This window comes from Mesoplodon mirus (assembly GCF_964341445.2).
Source record: "Mesoplodon mirus genome assembly, chromosome: 15".
NCBI lineage: Eukaryota > Metazoa > Chordata > Mammalia > Artiodactyla > Ziphiidae > Mesoplodon > Mesoplodon mirus.
Genome location: NC_138991.1, coordinates 84,043,449 through 84,061,767, shown reverse-complemented (window position 1 = coordinate 84,061,767; position 18,319 = coordinate 84,043,449). Strand labels below are relative to the sequence as shown.

The 18,319-nt window shown below is 52.5% G+C and overlaps 1 protein-coding gene across 1 annotated transcript in view; it reads left to right on the top strand.

Annotated features, from left to right (window-relative positions):
- SDK1 (sidekick cell adhesion molecule 1) overlaps window positions 1-18,319 on the top strand; it is a gene marked incomplete at its 5' end in the record, with an annotated part of 846,211 nt that overhangs the window by 731,535 nt on the left and 96,357 nt on the right. Inside the window, 6 exons of the mRNA XM_082645911.1 lie at window positions 2,490-2,599; window positions 4,254-4,404; window positions 4,966-5,203; window positions 12,090-12,205; window positions 13,536-13,725; window positions 15,788-15,886. Of these exons, the coding sequence (XP_082502037.1) occupies window positions 2,490-2,599; window positions 4,254-4,404; window positions 4,966-5,203; window positions 12,090-12,205; window positions 13,536-13,725; window positions 15,788-15,886 (904 nt within the window). The remainder of the gene's footprint in view (window positions 1-2,489; window positions 2,600-4,253; window positions 4,405-4,965; window positions 5,204-12,089; window positions 12,206-13,535; window positions 13,726-15,787; window positions 15,887-18,319) is intronic.

Genomic DNA, 18,319 nt, shown 5'->3' with positions numbered 1-18,319 from the left:
TAACCGGTTTCCCGTCTCTCGTTGCCGTCTCCGTGCGGCCTCCTTCCCTGCACTGACCAGACTCCGCCTCGGGTGCCCTCCTCTGAACCACCTTCGCACCTGCTGGCTCCCTCATCCGTGAGCAGCGTAAATCTTCGACACGCGCTGTGTGTTTGAGTGAGAACTGGGCGTGATCAGCCCTGCGCTGGGGCACGTGGAAGGTGCCGGCACAGCACAGGATTAGAACATCGCCTTCTGGCAGCTTGTGGGGGGGTTGGGGGATAGTGGGGGGAGAGGGGGTCCCGTTCATGGAGGCTTCCCAAAGGCCTGGTGCTGCCCAGACCCGAAGGAGCTTGCCGGCCGCGTGAAGGAGCAGGGGACTGGGTGCGTTTTGCGGACGTGCGGGCGTTTGGGACTGTATGACGCCATTAGGTCATGACGGCTGGGCCCGCAGGGAAAGCGGCAGGCGGGGTCCGCGGAGACATGCGGCACCCACCTGAGCCCCCAGAACGCGGCCTCCATTCAAATCCAGGTCTTTTAAAAAGGAGCCAGAGCGCTGCTGGGGGCGGGGGGTTGTGACCTCGGGTGTCCCCGCCCTGCACTTGTAGGTTACACTCATCAGAGCAAAAGCCCCACAGCCAACCCGCGGCCGTTTCTGTGGGGTCCCGCACTGAGGATGCGGAGAGCGGGCCCCCTCGGCGCAGGGCCCTGGACTCCGGCCGCATCCTCCCGCTGTCACTTCAGCGGCTCGCTGCTTTGCTGACTCCCAGGCTCATGACCCGCTCTGACCTCCTGCTCTTTCCCTGCCATATGTTTTTGGCTGGTCATCCATATTTTATTTTGATGCTTTCTAACCGAGGTGAAATCATGATAAACGTAAAGTGAACCGTGTCAGCCTGTACGGTTCACGAGTTGGCGCCTCTGCAGCATGCCCCCACCACCTCCGTCTAGTTCCGAAACCTTTCCGGGGCTCCACCCAGCCCCCCCGTGCCCGTCAGGCTGCCACTCCCCTTCCCCACCTCCCCCAGCCCCTGGCGCCCACCCGTCTGCATTCTGTGTCTATGGGTTTACCTGTTCTGCATATTTTATGAAATGGAATCATACAGTACGTGGCCTTTGGGGTCTGGCCTCTCCACATCACGCGTTCGAGGCCCGCCCGCGCGGTAGCGGGTGTCAGGGCCCCCCCTTCCCTCGGCTGAGTGGTGTCCATCCTGCGGCCGCACCACGGTTTGCTTCTCCATCATCCCTTGATGGGCACTCATGCTGCTTCTTCCCTTGGCTGCTGTGAGCAGAGCAGCCGTGAACGTGTGTGTACAAGGACTTGTGAGAGAACCAGTTTGCACTTCTTCTGGGTGTAGACCCAGTGGTGAAACTTCTGGGTCACGTGGTGATCCTAGGTTTTTGAGGAGCTGCCAAGCCTTTTCATGCCAAGCATGCCAAGCCTTGACATGCTTAGTCAAGGGTATTTGGAGTTTTGCATTCAGTTTCTTGGGGACTCGTGCCACCCGGCCCCGTGTTTGCTGTCCCCCTCTCGTCCTCCGCGTCCATTTCTCCAGTTTACCAAGGTCGTTTGAATTCTCGTGCCACCCTCCCATGACCACCTGCCAGCCTGCCTGGGACAGGGATGCAGGGACCTGAAGAGAACTCAGAGGCTTCCCTGGCTGGTGGTGACTCGTGTCCCCCCGTTGTTCTCTCGCTGGGACAGGCCCCAGGGCTCTGCAAGGTGGCGCGAGTGGGGCAGAGAGACTGGGGCAGGCAGAATTAGAAGCTGCCTCAGAAGGTGGCGAGAATCACGAGAGGTGTGGCTCGGGGGCAGGCTGGGTGGTCCTGGAAGGGTCAGAGCCACATGACAATACCTCCAGGGCAGCCAACTGGACGGGAAGTTCACGGACGGGGAATAAAATCAGCAGGAGGTGGATCACTGGGCAGGACCAGAGGGCAGGCAGGGCGCCCCACTTGGAAAGGGGTCAGCTGTGCCCCAAGGCGGGTCTTTACCACCTCAGCTGGTTCCCAGGGCAGCAGCGAGTCCCCTGTGGAAGGACCTCCAGTGTCCCGGCCAGCGGCGGTGTCTTTGGTGTGTGTTTGGGCAGAAGGGGTCAGGGTGGGAGTGGGAAAGACTGAGCCCCCTGCTCAGCTGCAGTGGAAACGGCTCTGAAGCCTCCATGAGGACACCCGGCCACCCAGGTCCCGTGGGGTCCTGGGCAGGCCTTCTCTGACGAGTTATCCCTTCAGCAGGAATGAAGGACCCGACGGCCAGGTCCTCTCCTGCACCCGCGGTCTCAGAGCGCTCGGGCAGTTGTGCCCAGGTCCTGACTGTGAGCTGGTGACTGAAACCCCCCAGACCCAGTGGCAGGGACAGAGAAGCCCACGTCTCAGAGGCCCAAGCTGGGGGTGTGCACACACAGGACTCAACTCGCCCCACTCGTGGGGGACACGGGGCGGCAGCACGTACATGAATGGCAGCCTCCGCCCTGTGTCGTCCAGCCGGTCCCAAGACCTCCCTTCCCCAGGTTGGAGCCATCGGCGACGAGGAGGAGTGGGTCACCCTCTACGAAGAGGAGAACGAGCCTGACGCCCAGACGCTGGAGATCCCGAACCTCACGCCCTACACTCATTACAGGTGAGAGCGGCAGGCCATGAGCCCCACACGAGGAGGGGGTGCCCCCCACAGGTGGCCCCTGTCTGCAGCAGTGAAACCTAGCTGCATGAGTGCAAGCGAGACACTTCCAGGTGGCCATAACAGTAAATTGAACCTTCTGGGGCACGAGACACGGTGGAGTGTTATTCCAGGGAGATGGTACCCGATGATAGGTCAGCCACGTCCCTACCACCAACGTCGCTGGCCAGGCAGCCAGCAGCATGGCTGGTATATTAGGCTTAGTAGCCAAGACCCACATGGTTGGAGATGTGGTGCTTTTCTTTACAAAAGTCCACGACCTCTGGGGACCATTACCGTGCTGTGTGTACACGAAGCAGACATCCTCAGAATACCCTTCTGTTCCCCCTCCCCGCCCAGGACTAGCACTAATCAAGCACTTAATGTGCCATTTAACCTTTGCTCCTTGACCCTGAAACGTATCCAGGCAATACATCCTTGGCCTTTACAAAGGGTGGGGTGATCATGGGCTGTTAGAGACATGGTGACTCCCCATAAGGTCACTGAAGGAGGTGGAATTTCCAGTTATCACCAGATGCTGAGTTTGATAAAGTCACTGTTCTGCCAGGATGGATACATTTCATAAGATCGGGGAACAAAAGACTAAGAATGACAAATTCAGGGAGTAAAAGGTGAAATTACATCTTTACGAAGAACGCTTTTTCAGTACGATCCCAAACTTAGGGTTTTTTTAAAAAAAACCTAATGAGAGATGCTGTTTAACTTACATTCATTTTAACATCCTTCCTAAGATTAGAGCAGATGAATCAAGATACACTTGTTTTTAGAGAAAAACATTCAGCATAAAATGACCTGTTGGGATGCAAGACTTGCCATGTGAAATTATATAAGCTATATAGTTATTTCAGAGCTCAGAAAGTGTGATTAGAGATCAGTGTCCCTGTCTTAAAATCACGTAAATTTAGGAAGCCCCTATAATTAATATGTGTGTCTACTTGGGATATTCTTCTGGTATATAAGTTCAATTCGAATAGTTGTACATATTAATAAAGAAGAGATAAAAACTGAGAACATTAGCATCGACTTTAAAGGACATCTAATTCCACCCTCGTTCTATAGATAAGGAAAAAGGCAAGTCAGTGATGGGGTGAGAGTCGCAGGGTGTGGACTCTGGGGCCGTTGCTTCTCTCCTGAACCAACAGAGAATGGGTTGCAGGGCACCCTTGGTCATTAAGAGACGCTGGAATTTCAAAGCTGTCATCTGGTAGCGACATTGTGACATTCCACTTCCGTTAAAGAGCTACTTGAGCTCTAATCCCCTGGTCTCGCCCTAAACTTGAACCAGCCAAGGGCATCTGATGGCACAGATTCTGGCCACATAACCCATCCAGTCATGCTTCCCTTGGAATGGGAAATTGCTGAGTTGCGGTGCGTTTACCATTCTGTGGAGGCTTTTAGGGAAAGAGGCCATCTATGTAATTCACAGTTTTAATGAAACCAGGTGGAAAGAGTGCGGCCTTGAGCAATGGCCTCTGTGACGCAGGCAGACACATATGCGCCCCCGCCCACCCCGTACCCCCGGAAGTTGTGGGCAGGTTTCCCTCCTTGCACATTACCTCTTGTGCAGAGTAACTCCAGTCGTCGGCTTTGCTTCCAGGTTCCGAATGAAGCAGGTGAATGTCGTCGGCGCCAGCCCCTTCAGTCAGTCCTCCCGGGTCATCCAGACCCTGCAGGCCCCCCCGGACGTGGCCCCCACCAGCATCACTGTCCGAACCGCAAGCGAGACCAGCCTGCGGCTCCGCTGGGTGGTGAGTTGGGAGGTGGGGGGCCTGCGTGGGAGCCCAGAGCTTAGTCATTTCCTAGTCTTGCCTTGTCCCGGTCAAAAGTAATCTCATCATTAAACCAGAAAGTATTGCATTTTACAGTCGGTGTTGGATCTCAGACCAGCCCCAGCTGTCTTATTAATTAGTAGCATGACTCATTGGCTTCTTGGAACCGAGGAATATTCTTTGGGGAGGAAAGCCGATGGCCCTACAGGCTGAATCTGTTAAGTCCTTAAGCCAGGTTGATACGGAACCAATGCTCAGTATTTGTAAGAGAGCCAGGTTGATATTGAATCAGAACATTTCCCCACAAAATTAAGCTGAAATGTATTAAAAGAAATTATGTCCAGCCAAAGTTACTGACAGGACTTCATTTAATTAGCAGAAGAAAAGTTCCAGGGGAAAGTAGAATAAAGGTCATAAGAATATTCACCCCAGAATATCTTTTCCGTGGACTTGGCCCCCTAAGACAGGCCCGTGCGTGGAGACCCGCACGGGGGGCGGCTCCAAGACCTTGGCTCACCGCGGACTGTTGTCCACTTCCAGCCACTGCCCGACTCACAGTACAATGGGAACCCCGAGTCCGTGGGCTACAGAGTTACGTGCTGGCGCCCCGACCTCCCGTCCACTGTGCTGGCCCAAGTCATCAGCGACCGGCTGGAGAGGGAGCTCACGGTCGAGGGGCTGGAGGAATGGACGGAGTACGAGCTGCAGATGCAGGCCTTCAACGCCATCGGGGCCGGGCCCTGGAGCGCGGCCGTGCGGGGCCGGACACGGGAGTCAGGTGAGACGAGGGCCGGCCAGGCCCTGGAGCGCGTCCGTGCGGGGCCGGACATGGGAGTCAGGTGAGACGAGGGCCGGCCGGGCCCTGGAGGGCGCCCGTGCGGGGCCGGACACGGGAGTCAGGTGAGACGAGGGCCGGCCGGGCCCTGGAGCGAGTCCGTGCGGGGCCAGACACGGGAGTCAGGTGAGACGTGTCTCCCTGGAGCCCAAGCAGAGCGTCCGCAGTGTCGCTGTCATCTCGCTGGCTCGTCCCCCACTCCCCTGCCATGTCTGTGTTGACACTTTCCTGGGTAATTCGGTCCAACTGCATTAGAGCCCATGACGCTGCTTTGAAGTTGATGATGAATTCTACCAGGGGCTAGAGTCGCATTATTATCTTTTTAATTAGGGGTAATTCTCACCACCAATGATGAAAAGTAGGAGTGTACAGAGACTCTAAGGAGATCTTTATAATGCAAGGTGTTCGGGACCTCCTCCTGATAAAGTCACGTGTGTGATGTGTTGAGTCTCCCCTGTGCTAGAAAATAGACCCTCAAAAGTTCAATTGCTGTAGCACAATGGTAGTTTATTTCTCTCTCATTACAGCCTAAGATGGGTGTTCTTGTTGTTGGGTGGCTCTCATCCATGAGGTGATTCAAGCACCCAGGCTCTGCTGTCCTGTAAATTAACCGCCATCTGCACGCAGCTGCCAGAGGGGAGGCATGAGCAAAGGGTGGGCGCCCCTGTGTCTTAGCACCTGCCCCGAAATGGCACACACCCCTCTGCTCACGGCCGCGGGGCTCGGGGTACCGCTCATGGTCAGGAAGGAAAGGAAAACTTGCAGTGGTCTCTCTGCAGGATGCTCTTCTTCTAGGCTTTGTGGTCAACAGTGGTTTGCAGGACCCTTACTGGCCTGGTTCGAGTTTGTAGAAACACAGAAAAGAGTGTTGCTAACACTCTTTAAGGATGCACAGCACAGCTCTTTCCACTAGTCTGAGATAGGGAGGTTTTCTCCTGAAAAGGAAGAACATCTCTGCACCTTTCACCATCCCCTTACCCCATGACGCTCCCCCAGTGCTTGATGTATCCGGTGGGGGGGAGGGGCGGGGGGGCGCTGTTCAGTACCTTCCTGACCTCCACCCAACGAGGGGTGAGAAGAAGGTAGAAACTCTGAGACGGTGAACTAGCTCCATTGTGACTTAGCTGTTTCCTCGGAGGCTTCCTGAGCCCAGGGTGTGTCCTGTCTTCTCAAGGCTCCACAGGTACAAAAAGAGAGAGGTCACCCTGGAAGCCCGTGTGGGACGGGAGGGCAGCCAGGGGAAGCCAGCACCTCCCAGCAGCTGTTTCCACGCTGGACACCTCAAAATGTAATAAGTACATTTAAATTAATTAAAGACTTTTAGTAGGAAGATGAATAAGTTCTGAGTAACCTTATGTACAGCATAGTGATTAAAGAAAGTTGTTAAGAACTGAATGACTGTGTTGAACAACTGGAACCAGTATAATACTGTATGTCAGTTATAATTCAAAAAAAGAGAGAGAGAGAGAGAGTCACTAAGAGAGTAGATCTTAAACATTGTCACCACAAAAAAGAAAAATAAACAGTAATTATGTGACCTAATGGAGGCGTTAGCAAATGCTATGGTGGTAATCATCTTGCAGTATATGAGATTAAAATGTGCAACATGTTGTATGTTGTACACCTCAGTCTTACACAGTGTTATATTCAAATCATATCTCAGTAAAACTGGAAATAAATATTAAAGTTTTTAATTATTAAAGGAAAGCATGAAAACTTTAAGTAGAGATTAAAATACCATTTTAAACAGTTTTGGGGTTTTTTTTAGGAAAAACAAATAAAACACAGTCATTGAATAAACCACTCTGAGGTAAAAAGTAGGTTAGACACTGACAAAGAGGGAATTACCAAACTGGAAGCTGGAAATGAGTAAAAAAACCCTCAAAATACAGTGCAAAGACATCAAGATTGAAAGTATGATAGAGAGGTTAAAAGACATAAAGAATAGAATGAGAAGGTCCAACATACATTTAATAAGACTCAGAAGAGAAAGGGGGAGGAAATGAGAGGGAGGAAATATGTGGAGATTATGGCCGAGAAATTCCAGAACTGATATAAGACATTACATATCAGACTGAAGACATGAATCCTGAACAGAATAAATAAAAATAAGTCTGCACCAAAATGCACTGCGCTACAACTGAAAATACGAAAGCGAAAGAGCAATCTTAAAAACATCTGGAGCAAAGGCATCTTACCTACAAAGACCATTTGAAGCCAACTTCTCAAGAACAAGAGAGGCCAGAAGACAATGGAATAAGGATCTTGAAGGCGCTGAAAGAAAATAACTGTCAACCTCAAATTGTACACCTAGCTACACTTTTCAAGGATATTGTTCAGAAAACAACAAACTAAATGTTATGTAAAGATTAAGAAAGTGTCATTAAAAACAGAAAATAGGGCTTCCCTGGTGGCGCAGTGGTTGAAAGTCCGCCTGATGATGTAGGGGAAACGGGTTCGTGCCCCGGTCCGGGAGGATCCCACATGCTGCAGAGCGGCTGGGCCCGTGAGCCATGGCCACTGAGCCTGTGCGTCCGGAGCCTGTGCTCCGCAATGGGAGAGGCCACAGTAGTGAGAGGCCCGCGTACCGCAAACAAACAAGCAAACAAACAAAAAAAACAGAAAATAATCCTTTGGGGTAAGTTTTCAAAGAACAAAGTAAACCCGTGGCAGAACTGCTGCACTGAGACTATATTTTGTAAAACTCCTTCCAGCTGCTGAACAGCCGTCTTTACAGTGGTCAGAGGCCGTCACTCTATGTGTGAACTCACTCCAGTGTTTCCTTCTACTACCTCTGCTCTCCTCGGACAATCTTGGATCGTCTCTTACGTGGACTCTGAAAAGACTTTGCTGAGCAGGGTCGTTGTCTGAGGTATAAATTTTGTATCCAGAAAAGCACTGTGGGCTCGCTTTTGTCTCGGTTGACAAATGTGTGTACGTGTGGCCAGGAGAGGACCGTGTGCAGGCCAGCGGAGCTGACTGTGGCCGTGCTCATAGTTCACTTGCTGAGAAAGCTTCTGATCTCGAGGGAGAACTGTTCCTACAGCTTACACTTTGCTTTGCCAGCTATCCCGTTCTTTCTACTTTTGAGGGTTATGGCTTACAGAAAATTATCTTTTGTTTTTAACTGAATGTTTATTCAGTGAGAAATTTTGGTTCAACACATATCTCTTGGAGAAGAAGAGAACAGTTTTGGTTCAGCAGGTGTTTCCATTACAACTTGATAACAGGGTTATTGATCTTCATTTCAAGATATGGGTGGTTCAGATTTCAGATACTTTTAATACCAGAAGAGTGGGCTCCTTGAGACCCCTTATGGGCTGTTCTCTCCTCTAGGGAAACTGGTGCTGTCATGTTGGCCCCTCCATCTGGGGCTGGTCCTGGAGGGGTTCAGTACCCCCACCTCCAAATGGAGCTTCCAGAACCTTCTGCTGCAGGAAGCTTCTCACCCTGACCCACAAGCCTCTCCCAGCTGTGGCAGCTTTGATGTCTTGCCTTCCCTGGTGCTGCCGAGGTTGGACAGGTAGCCTCCCCAGCAGAGAAATCAGCCCCTTCAGAGGACTGGTCCTGCCAATCACTGCTCAGCATTTGGCGAAGAGTGTGAAGGGGCTACACGGGCCCACTGGCCAAGTGCTCCCACCACCACTGATGGGGACAGGGAGGGGTCGGAGAGAGCTGGGGAGGAGAGGAGAGCTGCACGCCCACCTCTGGAGCCCAGCGTCACCTCAGTGAAGATAGCCGTCCATCAGTGCTTAGAAACAGCACGGTGCGCAGACGCGCTGAAAGCCAGCCATGGAGGCACCGAGCAGAACATCTTGAACCACATTTAAATGAGGTTTCCAGTTTTGAAGTGCGATCGAGCTGGTCTCATGACACCTTATGATATATTGTAAGGGTAAATGAGGCCCTAAAAATCAGAGAGACTACGTGAGGAGTAGCTGTGAGCTGCAGGGTGAGAAACCCTGTAGAGGAGAGAGAACTGAAGGAAAAACGCATTTTAAATGGTATTGGTTTTAATGAAAGGGGAGATTCTAGGATGGTCTCAAAACTCAAGATATCAGGTTGGGAAAGAAGTTGAATCTCCTTCAAGTTAGGTAATGAGTAAGATTTTTTTTTTCAAATCTTAAAAACATGAATACTTTGTAATTAGATGGCAGAGTTTATCCTGGTGGGACTCGAATCAGCTGAAATGTTCATCCTGAACACTGCGATTTTCTCTGCCTGTCTTCTCGTTAGGAAACCAGCTGTGTTCTAGGCGCCGGGGCTGAGTTGCTGTGATCACAGGGTTGCCCTCATTCTCTGGAGATGTGGATGGCCCGCCAGTAAATGGATTCACCTGTCACTGCATCTTAGAAAATCAGCTATTATTTTTAGATCTACAGTGAGAATTGGGCACTTACGGTTTCAAAGATTAACCCGAAGGAAACAGCTAAGGATTGAGAGGTTGACCGTTTGTGTTGCTATGACAGTGGCTTCTCTCTTCACAGACAGGGATGGGAGTTTAGAACACAGCACTAGTATCTTGGGCATAGAGTATATTTTCTGCTCTCACCTGATTCCAAATAAACTCAGAAAACTTCGTTAGATAAATGGGAGGCTTACCTTCTCTGTGAACGATAATGACTCCTTTAATTCACAGTTGGTTCTGGGTGCCAGCTTATCACTCAGTTTTTTATAAAATAAGCACGGGTGTAAACAACGTCCTGGTAACTGCCTCGGAAGTTACGACACCCGGTGGGAGCCCCCAAGGCACAGAGAGCACAGGTGACGCCATGGGAGCCACCGCCAGAGGCAGGGGGACACAGGGCGGCATGTGTGACAAGCATGCTCCCCTTCAGGGGGCTGAGCTGACCGGACACCACGAAGATTCTTTTCCTGCGACACTTATCTGCTCAAATAAATTAATATTATTTTGTTGAATGACTGAATAACGGAATGAATGACTCTCAACTGACATAATTGGGAAGAAAAAATTGTGATCGACCCAGTGGGCTGACTTGCATCTTCTCTCTCCAGAGATGTCAGGAGGGCCCCTGTGCTTGGGACTAACAGGCACCAGCAGTGGCATCTCTGTTTTGTGGGCACTGGCAGCCGGTCTGGTGCCTGAGTTCTGAGGACAGTCAGTGTAGCAAGTGGACAAAGGGAGGGGGGCCACTGCCTCCTGGGCATCGAGCCAGGGAAGTCGCCCTTTCCTGGGGCTTGCAGCCCTCCCAGGACACAGGTGGTTGAGCTCAGGTTCAGTGTCCCCCAGAAGCTCGCCCTGTGAGGTGGCAGCCTGTGGCTGGACCTCCTCTTCTCTCCATCTCAGACCTGCCAGTTGTGGGAATGACCAGGTCAAGCTTGCAGACAGCAGAGCAGTACCTCTTCCAGGCCCAGCATGAATCCTGGCGTTTTTTCTTAAAGCCTGTGTTCATTTCCTGGGGCTGCGGTAACAAAGGACCCAAACTGGTGGCTTCAAATAGCAGATATATATTCTCTTCGTAGTCCTGGAGGCCAGAAGATGGAGACCGAGGTGTCAGCAGAGCCGTACTCCCCCTCTGGAGGGGCCGGGAGGGTCTGTCACAGCCAGCCCCCAGCTTCCAGAAGCTCCTGGGCTGTGGCAGCAGCACAAGCCTAGTCCTGCCAGGGGGTTCTCCCCACGTGCACATCTGTTTCTTCTCATATGGACACCAGTCCTATTGGATTAGGACCTACATTACCCCCATGTGACCTCATGTTATTAATTACGTCTGCAACGACCCTGCTTCCAAATAAGGTCACATTCTGGGTAGTGGGGTCAGGATTCCAGCATAGGAACTTGAGGGGACACAGTTCAACCCATGACAAAGACCGAATCACTTCAGTGTAGGAACTCTAGGAGTCATAGGTTGGGAACACTGTCGTCGTGCAAACACACATTACTTTCCGGATTCAGACTAACTGGCTAACAGAGTCACCTTCACAGTGGCTGTGCCATGAGGAGGAAGTACTTATGCGTGAGTGAGCGAATGGATGAGTGAGTGAATGGATGGATGAGCGAATGGATGAGTGAGCGAATGGATGGGTGAGTGAATGGATGGGTGAGCGAATGGATGGATGAGTGAGCAAGTGAATGAACAGTGAGTGAATGAATGAAAGAGTGAACCAGCCCACAGGGCGGTCCTGGGGGGTGACTAAGATGCCAAAGCCCCATCACGTGTTATGTACCCATGAGATTCGTGAACTTGACGTGTTCTCCTTTTCGACCGTGGAGGCTCTGGGGGGGTGCTGAGAGCTGCCCTTTTCTTGGTGCCTGTTACCCCCACACAGGGATGTGCACTTGGTAAACCTCCCCTCCCCTCCCCTCCCCTCCCCTCCCCTCCCCTCCCCTCCTCTCCCCTCCCCTCCTCTCCCCTCCCCTCCCCTCCTCTCCCCTCCCCTGCCTCCCCTCCCCTCCCCTGCCTCCCCTCCCCTTGGTGCAGATCAGAGCCTCACCTCCTCCCCTCTCCACCCACCTGCCCCCCACAAAGTGCCCCGTTTAGAGATGTCAGTAAACTGGTGTCTGAAAGTGAGGATTTCCATCTAAGATGAAAGTCACAGTTCTCACACATTAATATAAGAATCAGACGAAGCTTATTTTCTTGCTGGGTGGACTCAGGTAAAATTGAGCTCCTAAATACCCAGGATTTATGGAATTTGTTGCTAATATTAAAGAGATTTACATTTCTGTGCAGGTTTAATCTGATCACTGCAAAATGTTCAGAATACATTGCTGTTTCAAGGACAACTTGATTATGTGGGTAAAACTTAGACCTTTATTTGTAGAAGCCTTTAGACTTGGCTGCCAATCTATTTAACCCATTCTCCACAGTTCCTTCAGCGGCCCCTGAAAATGTGTCAGCCGAGGCCGTCAGCTCCACCCAGATTTTACTGACGTGGGCTTCGGTGCCCGAACAGGACCAGAATGGGCTCATATTGGGCTACAAGGTATGTGCTCAGGTGACCTTCCTCTGCTCATGCTGTGAAGGTGTTGTCACCTGTCTGCCCAAACCCGTGAGCTCACGTTCTCCTGCCGATCTCCAGCTCTGGCCTATTTCCTGATTCCACATCACTTGTCTCATCTACCTTCATCACAGTCTGGAGATGAGGCATCGGTGGACCCTCTTCACGTGGGCCAAGACAAGGCACTAAGAGTTCTGAGCCTGTTTCCTCACTTGTAAAGTGGGAGGAACGGCGGTAGCTCCCTCCCAGGGTTGGTGTGAGAAGTGGCTTATCCTGTAAAATGCTGAGGACGGATCATTAGATCCCTGCACATGTGTCTGCACGTGTGTCATCAGCGGTGAGGGTTGGACACCTTCCAGCTTCTCTGGAAGACGTTTCTGGGTTTAGTCTTGTGTGTGTTTACCCAGACCCTTAAAAACCTACTCTGTTTTTGTTCCATCCCCTCCCCCAAGAAGCAGGACAGATCTTCCTGGATTTGGCCACAAGGCCACGCTTGTCTCATGCACTGCTGCCTTCTCCTCCCCCCTTTCCATCATTTAGATCCTAGTCTCTGTTTCCCCCACCTGTTCTCATGCCCTCCCCCAACCCGGGCATTCTGATGGCTCCCTTCTGGCCCCTTTAGACATGGTGATCCCACTGAGTGGGCCCAGTGACCAGCACTCCACACCCCCTACCTGGACCCTGGAGAAAAGCGCTCGCCAAGCCCTTTTCAGAGTCCTCCCCGATGACCCCCTCTTTTACGGCCTTCTGGTCACTGATCTGAGGGACCAGTTCCGAGAGGGTGAGCTTAGGGAATAAGGGGGAGCAGGCGGACCGTGGAGGGGGCATCTCAGCGTGCTGTGTCTGCAGCATGGGCAGTAAATAGCCCAGGGGCGGGGCCTTGGGTTCAGGGGGAGAGCACAGGTCTCCTGAGGCAGGAGCTTAATCTCCCAATAAGCCAGGCAAGTGAGTGGCTGCTGGCCCCTTGTACAGGAAGCAGAATATCTCTGTGTTCCTAGCGAGCCCTGGTTTTAGTGGCTGCCGCTGGGCACCTGAAACCCTGTGAATTACAGCGGGGCGTTTGGCTCTCCCAGTCCGGCCGTGGCTGGGACACAGCTCCAGCTGCCTTACGGTCTGGAGTCCAGTTGCTTCATCTCCATCTTTCCCCCAAAATGCCAGTGAATAGGAATTAGATCCCTAAGCCCTCAACACAGCTGCCCAGGGGGAGGACCCTCAGTTGCCTGGTCCTTGACATGTGGTCCTGAGACACAGGCCCGCCGAGGCCCCTCCTTGCACACCGTCCTCCTGACCGCCCCGCCTGGTGTGTCATGCTCAGATCCTGTTCCGCGCCAGAGATCTGGATCCTGAGCCCAGGAGCCACGTGGTCCGAGGGAACCACACGCAGTCCGCGCTCCTGGCGGGTCTGGGCAAGTTCGTGCTGTACGAGCTCCAGGTGCTGGCCTTCACCCGCATCGGGAACGGGGTCCCCAGCTCGCCCGCCATCCTGGAGCGGACCAAAGACGACGGTACGTCGACGGCTGTGCCTTTGCCCGTCTCCCAGGTTTGCTGTCGCCATCCAAACCCTTTGGATGGTTGTCATTTTTAACTTAATTTTCAAAACACTCTTTTTTCTTCATTTCAGCACAGGAAAACAAAACAAAGTTGTTTTCTGGTCACTGAGCGCTTCTGTGGCCAGTTTCAGCAGGAGTGAATGTTCACAGCCTAATTAACAGCCTGAGCACAATTGCATCGCAGCTCTGCTGTAGGCAGAGCAGTAAAGGCCGGGCAGGCTGGGCCAGAAAAACCTAAGGCCTGGTGGTGTTGGCAGAAACCTGGCTGAAAAACCCCACTGCAGACCCCGTGCCTCGATTCTAGATTCTCTGGGCTTCCCGCTCTCGTTTGCATAGTAAGGGATCCTTAGAGGCCCCACAGAGTGCCGTGTGTAATGGGCTCCCAGAATACCCGGGGTTCGCAGCCTCAGTAACAAGTACATCTTGACGGCGTTGTCTAAATCATCACTCCACTTTGCAGATGTCAAACACTTAAAGGTTAGCTGCTTTACATGATCTTTGTTAAATAGACTGTGATGAATATTCTGGGGGAAAATGCCAGTCTCCCCCCAAAAAAACCAGGCTCAGAAGCAGCTGACAGAGGTGAAACATCCATAGATTTTCTTAAGCATCTTTACTGAAGTAATTAAGTCAACTCCCCAACGCACTCTGACCGCTGGGTTGACAACATTCTCTCCGTGTTCCTGGCAGACACCCGTAGCTGGGCCTCCCCTGGGTCAGAAGAGGGGTGCCTTGAACCTGGTCCTTCCCTGGGAGCTGGTCTCAGGGCGGCTGGGGTCTGAGAGGGACCGTGTGACCTCAGGGTCATGTCTTTGCAAAACGATTTGCTCTGTCGAGGGCCACACACATAAAAAGTGACAGGGGCTTTTAGTAACTCTTCCTCAGACTCGGGCAGTTATCATTGTTTCTTCCCGAAGTATAGGCTGGGGAGTCATGGACTGATTTCTCTTTCTCTCTCACAATCCTGATATAAACGTGTTTCTCCTTCCCCTCATTGTGATGCAAATGATCAGCCTTGGGGACAGGGAGGGGGCAGACACCACAGAGGACAGACAGCGGCAGAGTTTCCTGTCCGTGAATTGGTCCTGGTGTGTGAGCCCGTGGCCTCCGTCTTTCATTTATTTTACCTGAACCCAGGGGTCATAACACATGTTTATAATTTAAAATACCGTTCTCAACTTAATAGCTCGAGGCAGAATTCAACAGCCCTGGAATGACTGTAAGGCCCCTCATTTTATTTTTGTATTGATTGCTGCATGCTCATTGCCTCTTACCGGGGAACCAATCAGTTCTTAAGTTCCAATGAGACGTTCCCATGCTGGCCACACACTTACTCGCCTCCCCATTTAAGTAAATATATTTTACGATGGCCGTGACCCAATTATTCAATGGTGCCAGGATACGTAGCTGGTTTTTGAATTACTGGTGCACCAGACCACCCAGTAACACTATTACATGTGTTTGCGGACATCAACTCTTAATTTTCTGGGATAATGCAGGAGAGGGGTCGTGTGCCTAAGAGAAAAATCATTGGTTTTAGCCATGTTACTTGGTCAATAATTGTAACCTCCATTTGGAGGTGGGAGGGACCTTCGGCCACCTTATTTATCTGACACCTGCTTGGTGGATGTCCAGCCCAGGAGAGGAATCGGCTCAGATGGGTGAAATCTCTCCTGTGACTTGACGTACCCTCTACGATGCTGTTTAGCGACTGGGCAGCTAGCTTTAGGTAACACGCTCGCAGGACTCGCAGCGTAGCTCATGAGCACTGCTTACGCTGCTTGGAAAGCAGACGCGCTGGATTCGAAAGGAGGCGTTTTCTCAAAATCGTTAGGGAGACACACAGAGATTCCAAAAGTCACTTTCCCAGAACTTAGAGTAACTCACCCCTGAACCGTGTCATCGGCAGTCATGACTGTCCTCGGCCAGCCCACAGAATCCTCCCCCACGAGGCCCCGTCGTGCACCCACATGACGTCCCAGCAGTGCCTGGATCACCGGTCTTTTTTTCCCTTCAGCCCCAGGCCCACCCGTGAGGCTTGTGTTCCCAGAGGTGAGACTCACGTCTGTGCGGATCGTGTGGCAGCCACCGGAGGAGCCCAACGGCATTATTCTGGGTAAGGGAGCAGCGGTGACTAAAGAGGTCACGGCTTAGAGAGAGAACAAATCGGTCGATCTCATCTATTTTTATTAGATGTCTAAGAGGTTAAAAAAAAATCCTGTCTACAGCAGCCTGGCATCCTCTGAACTGAGAGACTGCAGCCCTCTAACTGTGTCCTGCACTAAGGTTTCTTTGCAGAATGAAATTTACATTTCGTTAGCCCAGAATTTCGCGTTCGTTCGTGGTTCGTGGCAGTGTACCATCTGCAGTTGACCTTCCGTCCGCTCTGAAATACCCCAGCTATTTTGATGTGTGTTTGGAAAACCACGGGCTTGTTTTTCATGGAAGATTCACTCCCAGGCTTTGCTCCGAAGTCCCGGAAACGTCTGTCTTCTGCTGCAGGGCCCGCACCTAACCCTTTGAGGAAGCTTCCCGAGTAAACTGCATGCTTAGGTCTCAGGGAGATGGTTTACTCTGAACTTTGCATTCAGAGCGCCAGCTCTGATAACTTTGACGAAAAGCCTTAATTTGTCCTAGTTTCCCAAAGGCAGCAAATTTTATTTAAAAAAATCATCAGCCCCTTTATTGGTTCACCCTTTCACTAGGACAAATTAAGGGCCTCGGATATGCCAGGCCTCGTGCCCAGAGTGGTAGGTAAGGAGTGAATAAGATGTAGGTGGGCCGTCCTCGCGGGGTAGACACCAGCGACACTACCACGTGGTCACGAGGCGGTAGGGGTTCCAGGAAACGCCCTGCAAGCTGCGCCTCCTGGGCCAGGGGGCTCAGTGGGCGGAAGGCATTGTCGGGCTTTATCTTGAGGATGAGTGGTAGCAAACCACAACCTGGGTCCGCTAGCCCGCGCCCAGTAAAGCCAATCTACCGACACTGGGTTGTGGTGAAGGAGAGCATGGCCTTCGTTGCAGGGCAACAAGCAAGGCGTCCGGGGCAGCTGGTGCCCAAAACACCCCAACTCCCTGAAGCGTTTCAGCAAAGCATTTTTAAAGGCCAGGCGAGGGAGGGGGGGTCACGGGGCGTGTGATCAGCTCACACTCAGCTGTCTGGGTGGTTGATGGTGAGGTCACAGGGCAGTGTCACGGGGGTTCACGTGATCAATCCTCGGGCTCCAGTAGGTCTGGGGACTATGTTTCGTGCTCAAGGTCATCGAGTAGATAACGTCTTCCACGTGGTGGAGGTTTTAGCATCTGTAACACAACTCAGGGTAAGGACATCAGATACTGTTATCTGGGTACCTCAGAGAGAAGCTATAGCAGAGGATACGGGGAGGGTCCGTGCTGGGAAAGCCCCACAGGGTCCCGCTCGGTTGCATAAGTGGTTTCCAAATCCTTGAATGGAGCGCTGCCTTTTGCCTGTGGGAGCACAGACCTCCCAGAGGGAGATGTGGGATGGGCCGGACTGTGAACCACTGGGAAGGCCATGCTTAGCGTGCAGGAGGGGCCAGAGGCCCAGACCTTTCAAAGTGAGCCTTTAAAGGCCAGGCACGAGGCCCGGTGTGTGCTCCAGACGCAGGCAGTGCTGAGATGTGGTGGTAACCTCCTCATCACCCACAGCGGACCCCATATACGCCTGCTTGGGTTATCGGGGGTTGACGGTAGGACCACAAACACGGCTTACAAACAGCAGTAAAATGCACCACTTAGACCTGCTTTTGAGCTGAGGATTATAAGATTTGGTTTAGAAAAGGGTTTCACTTCATTTTTTTTAAAATTTGAAAATCTGTGCTGAGGACCTTGAGAAGCGAAGTGACATGATCGGATATGTCTTTTGGATAATACCTGGCAGCCGTGAAAAGGGTGAACAGAGAGGCAGCTATTTATTGGGTTCTGGCTTCATTAAGACAGAGCCTGGGGCTCCCACGTCATCTACGCAGCCGGCCGGGGCCCCTCGGCTCCACCCTTTCCTTCTGCACTTCCTGCAGCCACTTCGCTGTGACGACAGTGTTTCTGAGCTAGGTGACCTCTGGAACTGCAGGTTCTCGCTATTAAAATCACGATAAACAGCCGGAGAAGGCTCTGTTGCGGTGTGCGTTTCGGATCCCGTCCGGCTGAGGGACCGTTGCAGGCCGGTCTCAGGCCCTGGGGCGGCCACGGTCTGCGGAGCTGGCTGCCACTCGCCAGGCTTCCTGGAGCCCGCATGCCGGCAGGGCCTGCCCCCGACTCAGTGCCCAGCCTACAGCCTTTCCTGCAACAAGCAGGACGAACCGTCTGTTGACCCAGGGGATGCCCCAGCACGCTGTGGAACAGGAAACATTTTCAGAGCACAAGATGTGACATTCCACCCGTCACTTCCGGCCCTAGGAGCCGTCCAGAGCGGCGTTCTCTGTGGGGATCGGGGGCCCCGGCTGCTGGGGAAGGAGGCCCTGCTGCCCCAGGCCCCCGCCACCACTGCTGCTGATACCCCGGCTCGTCCCGATGCTGGGATCATCTCTGAG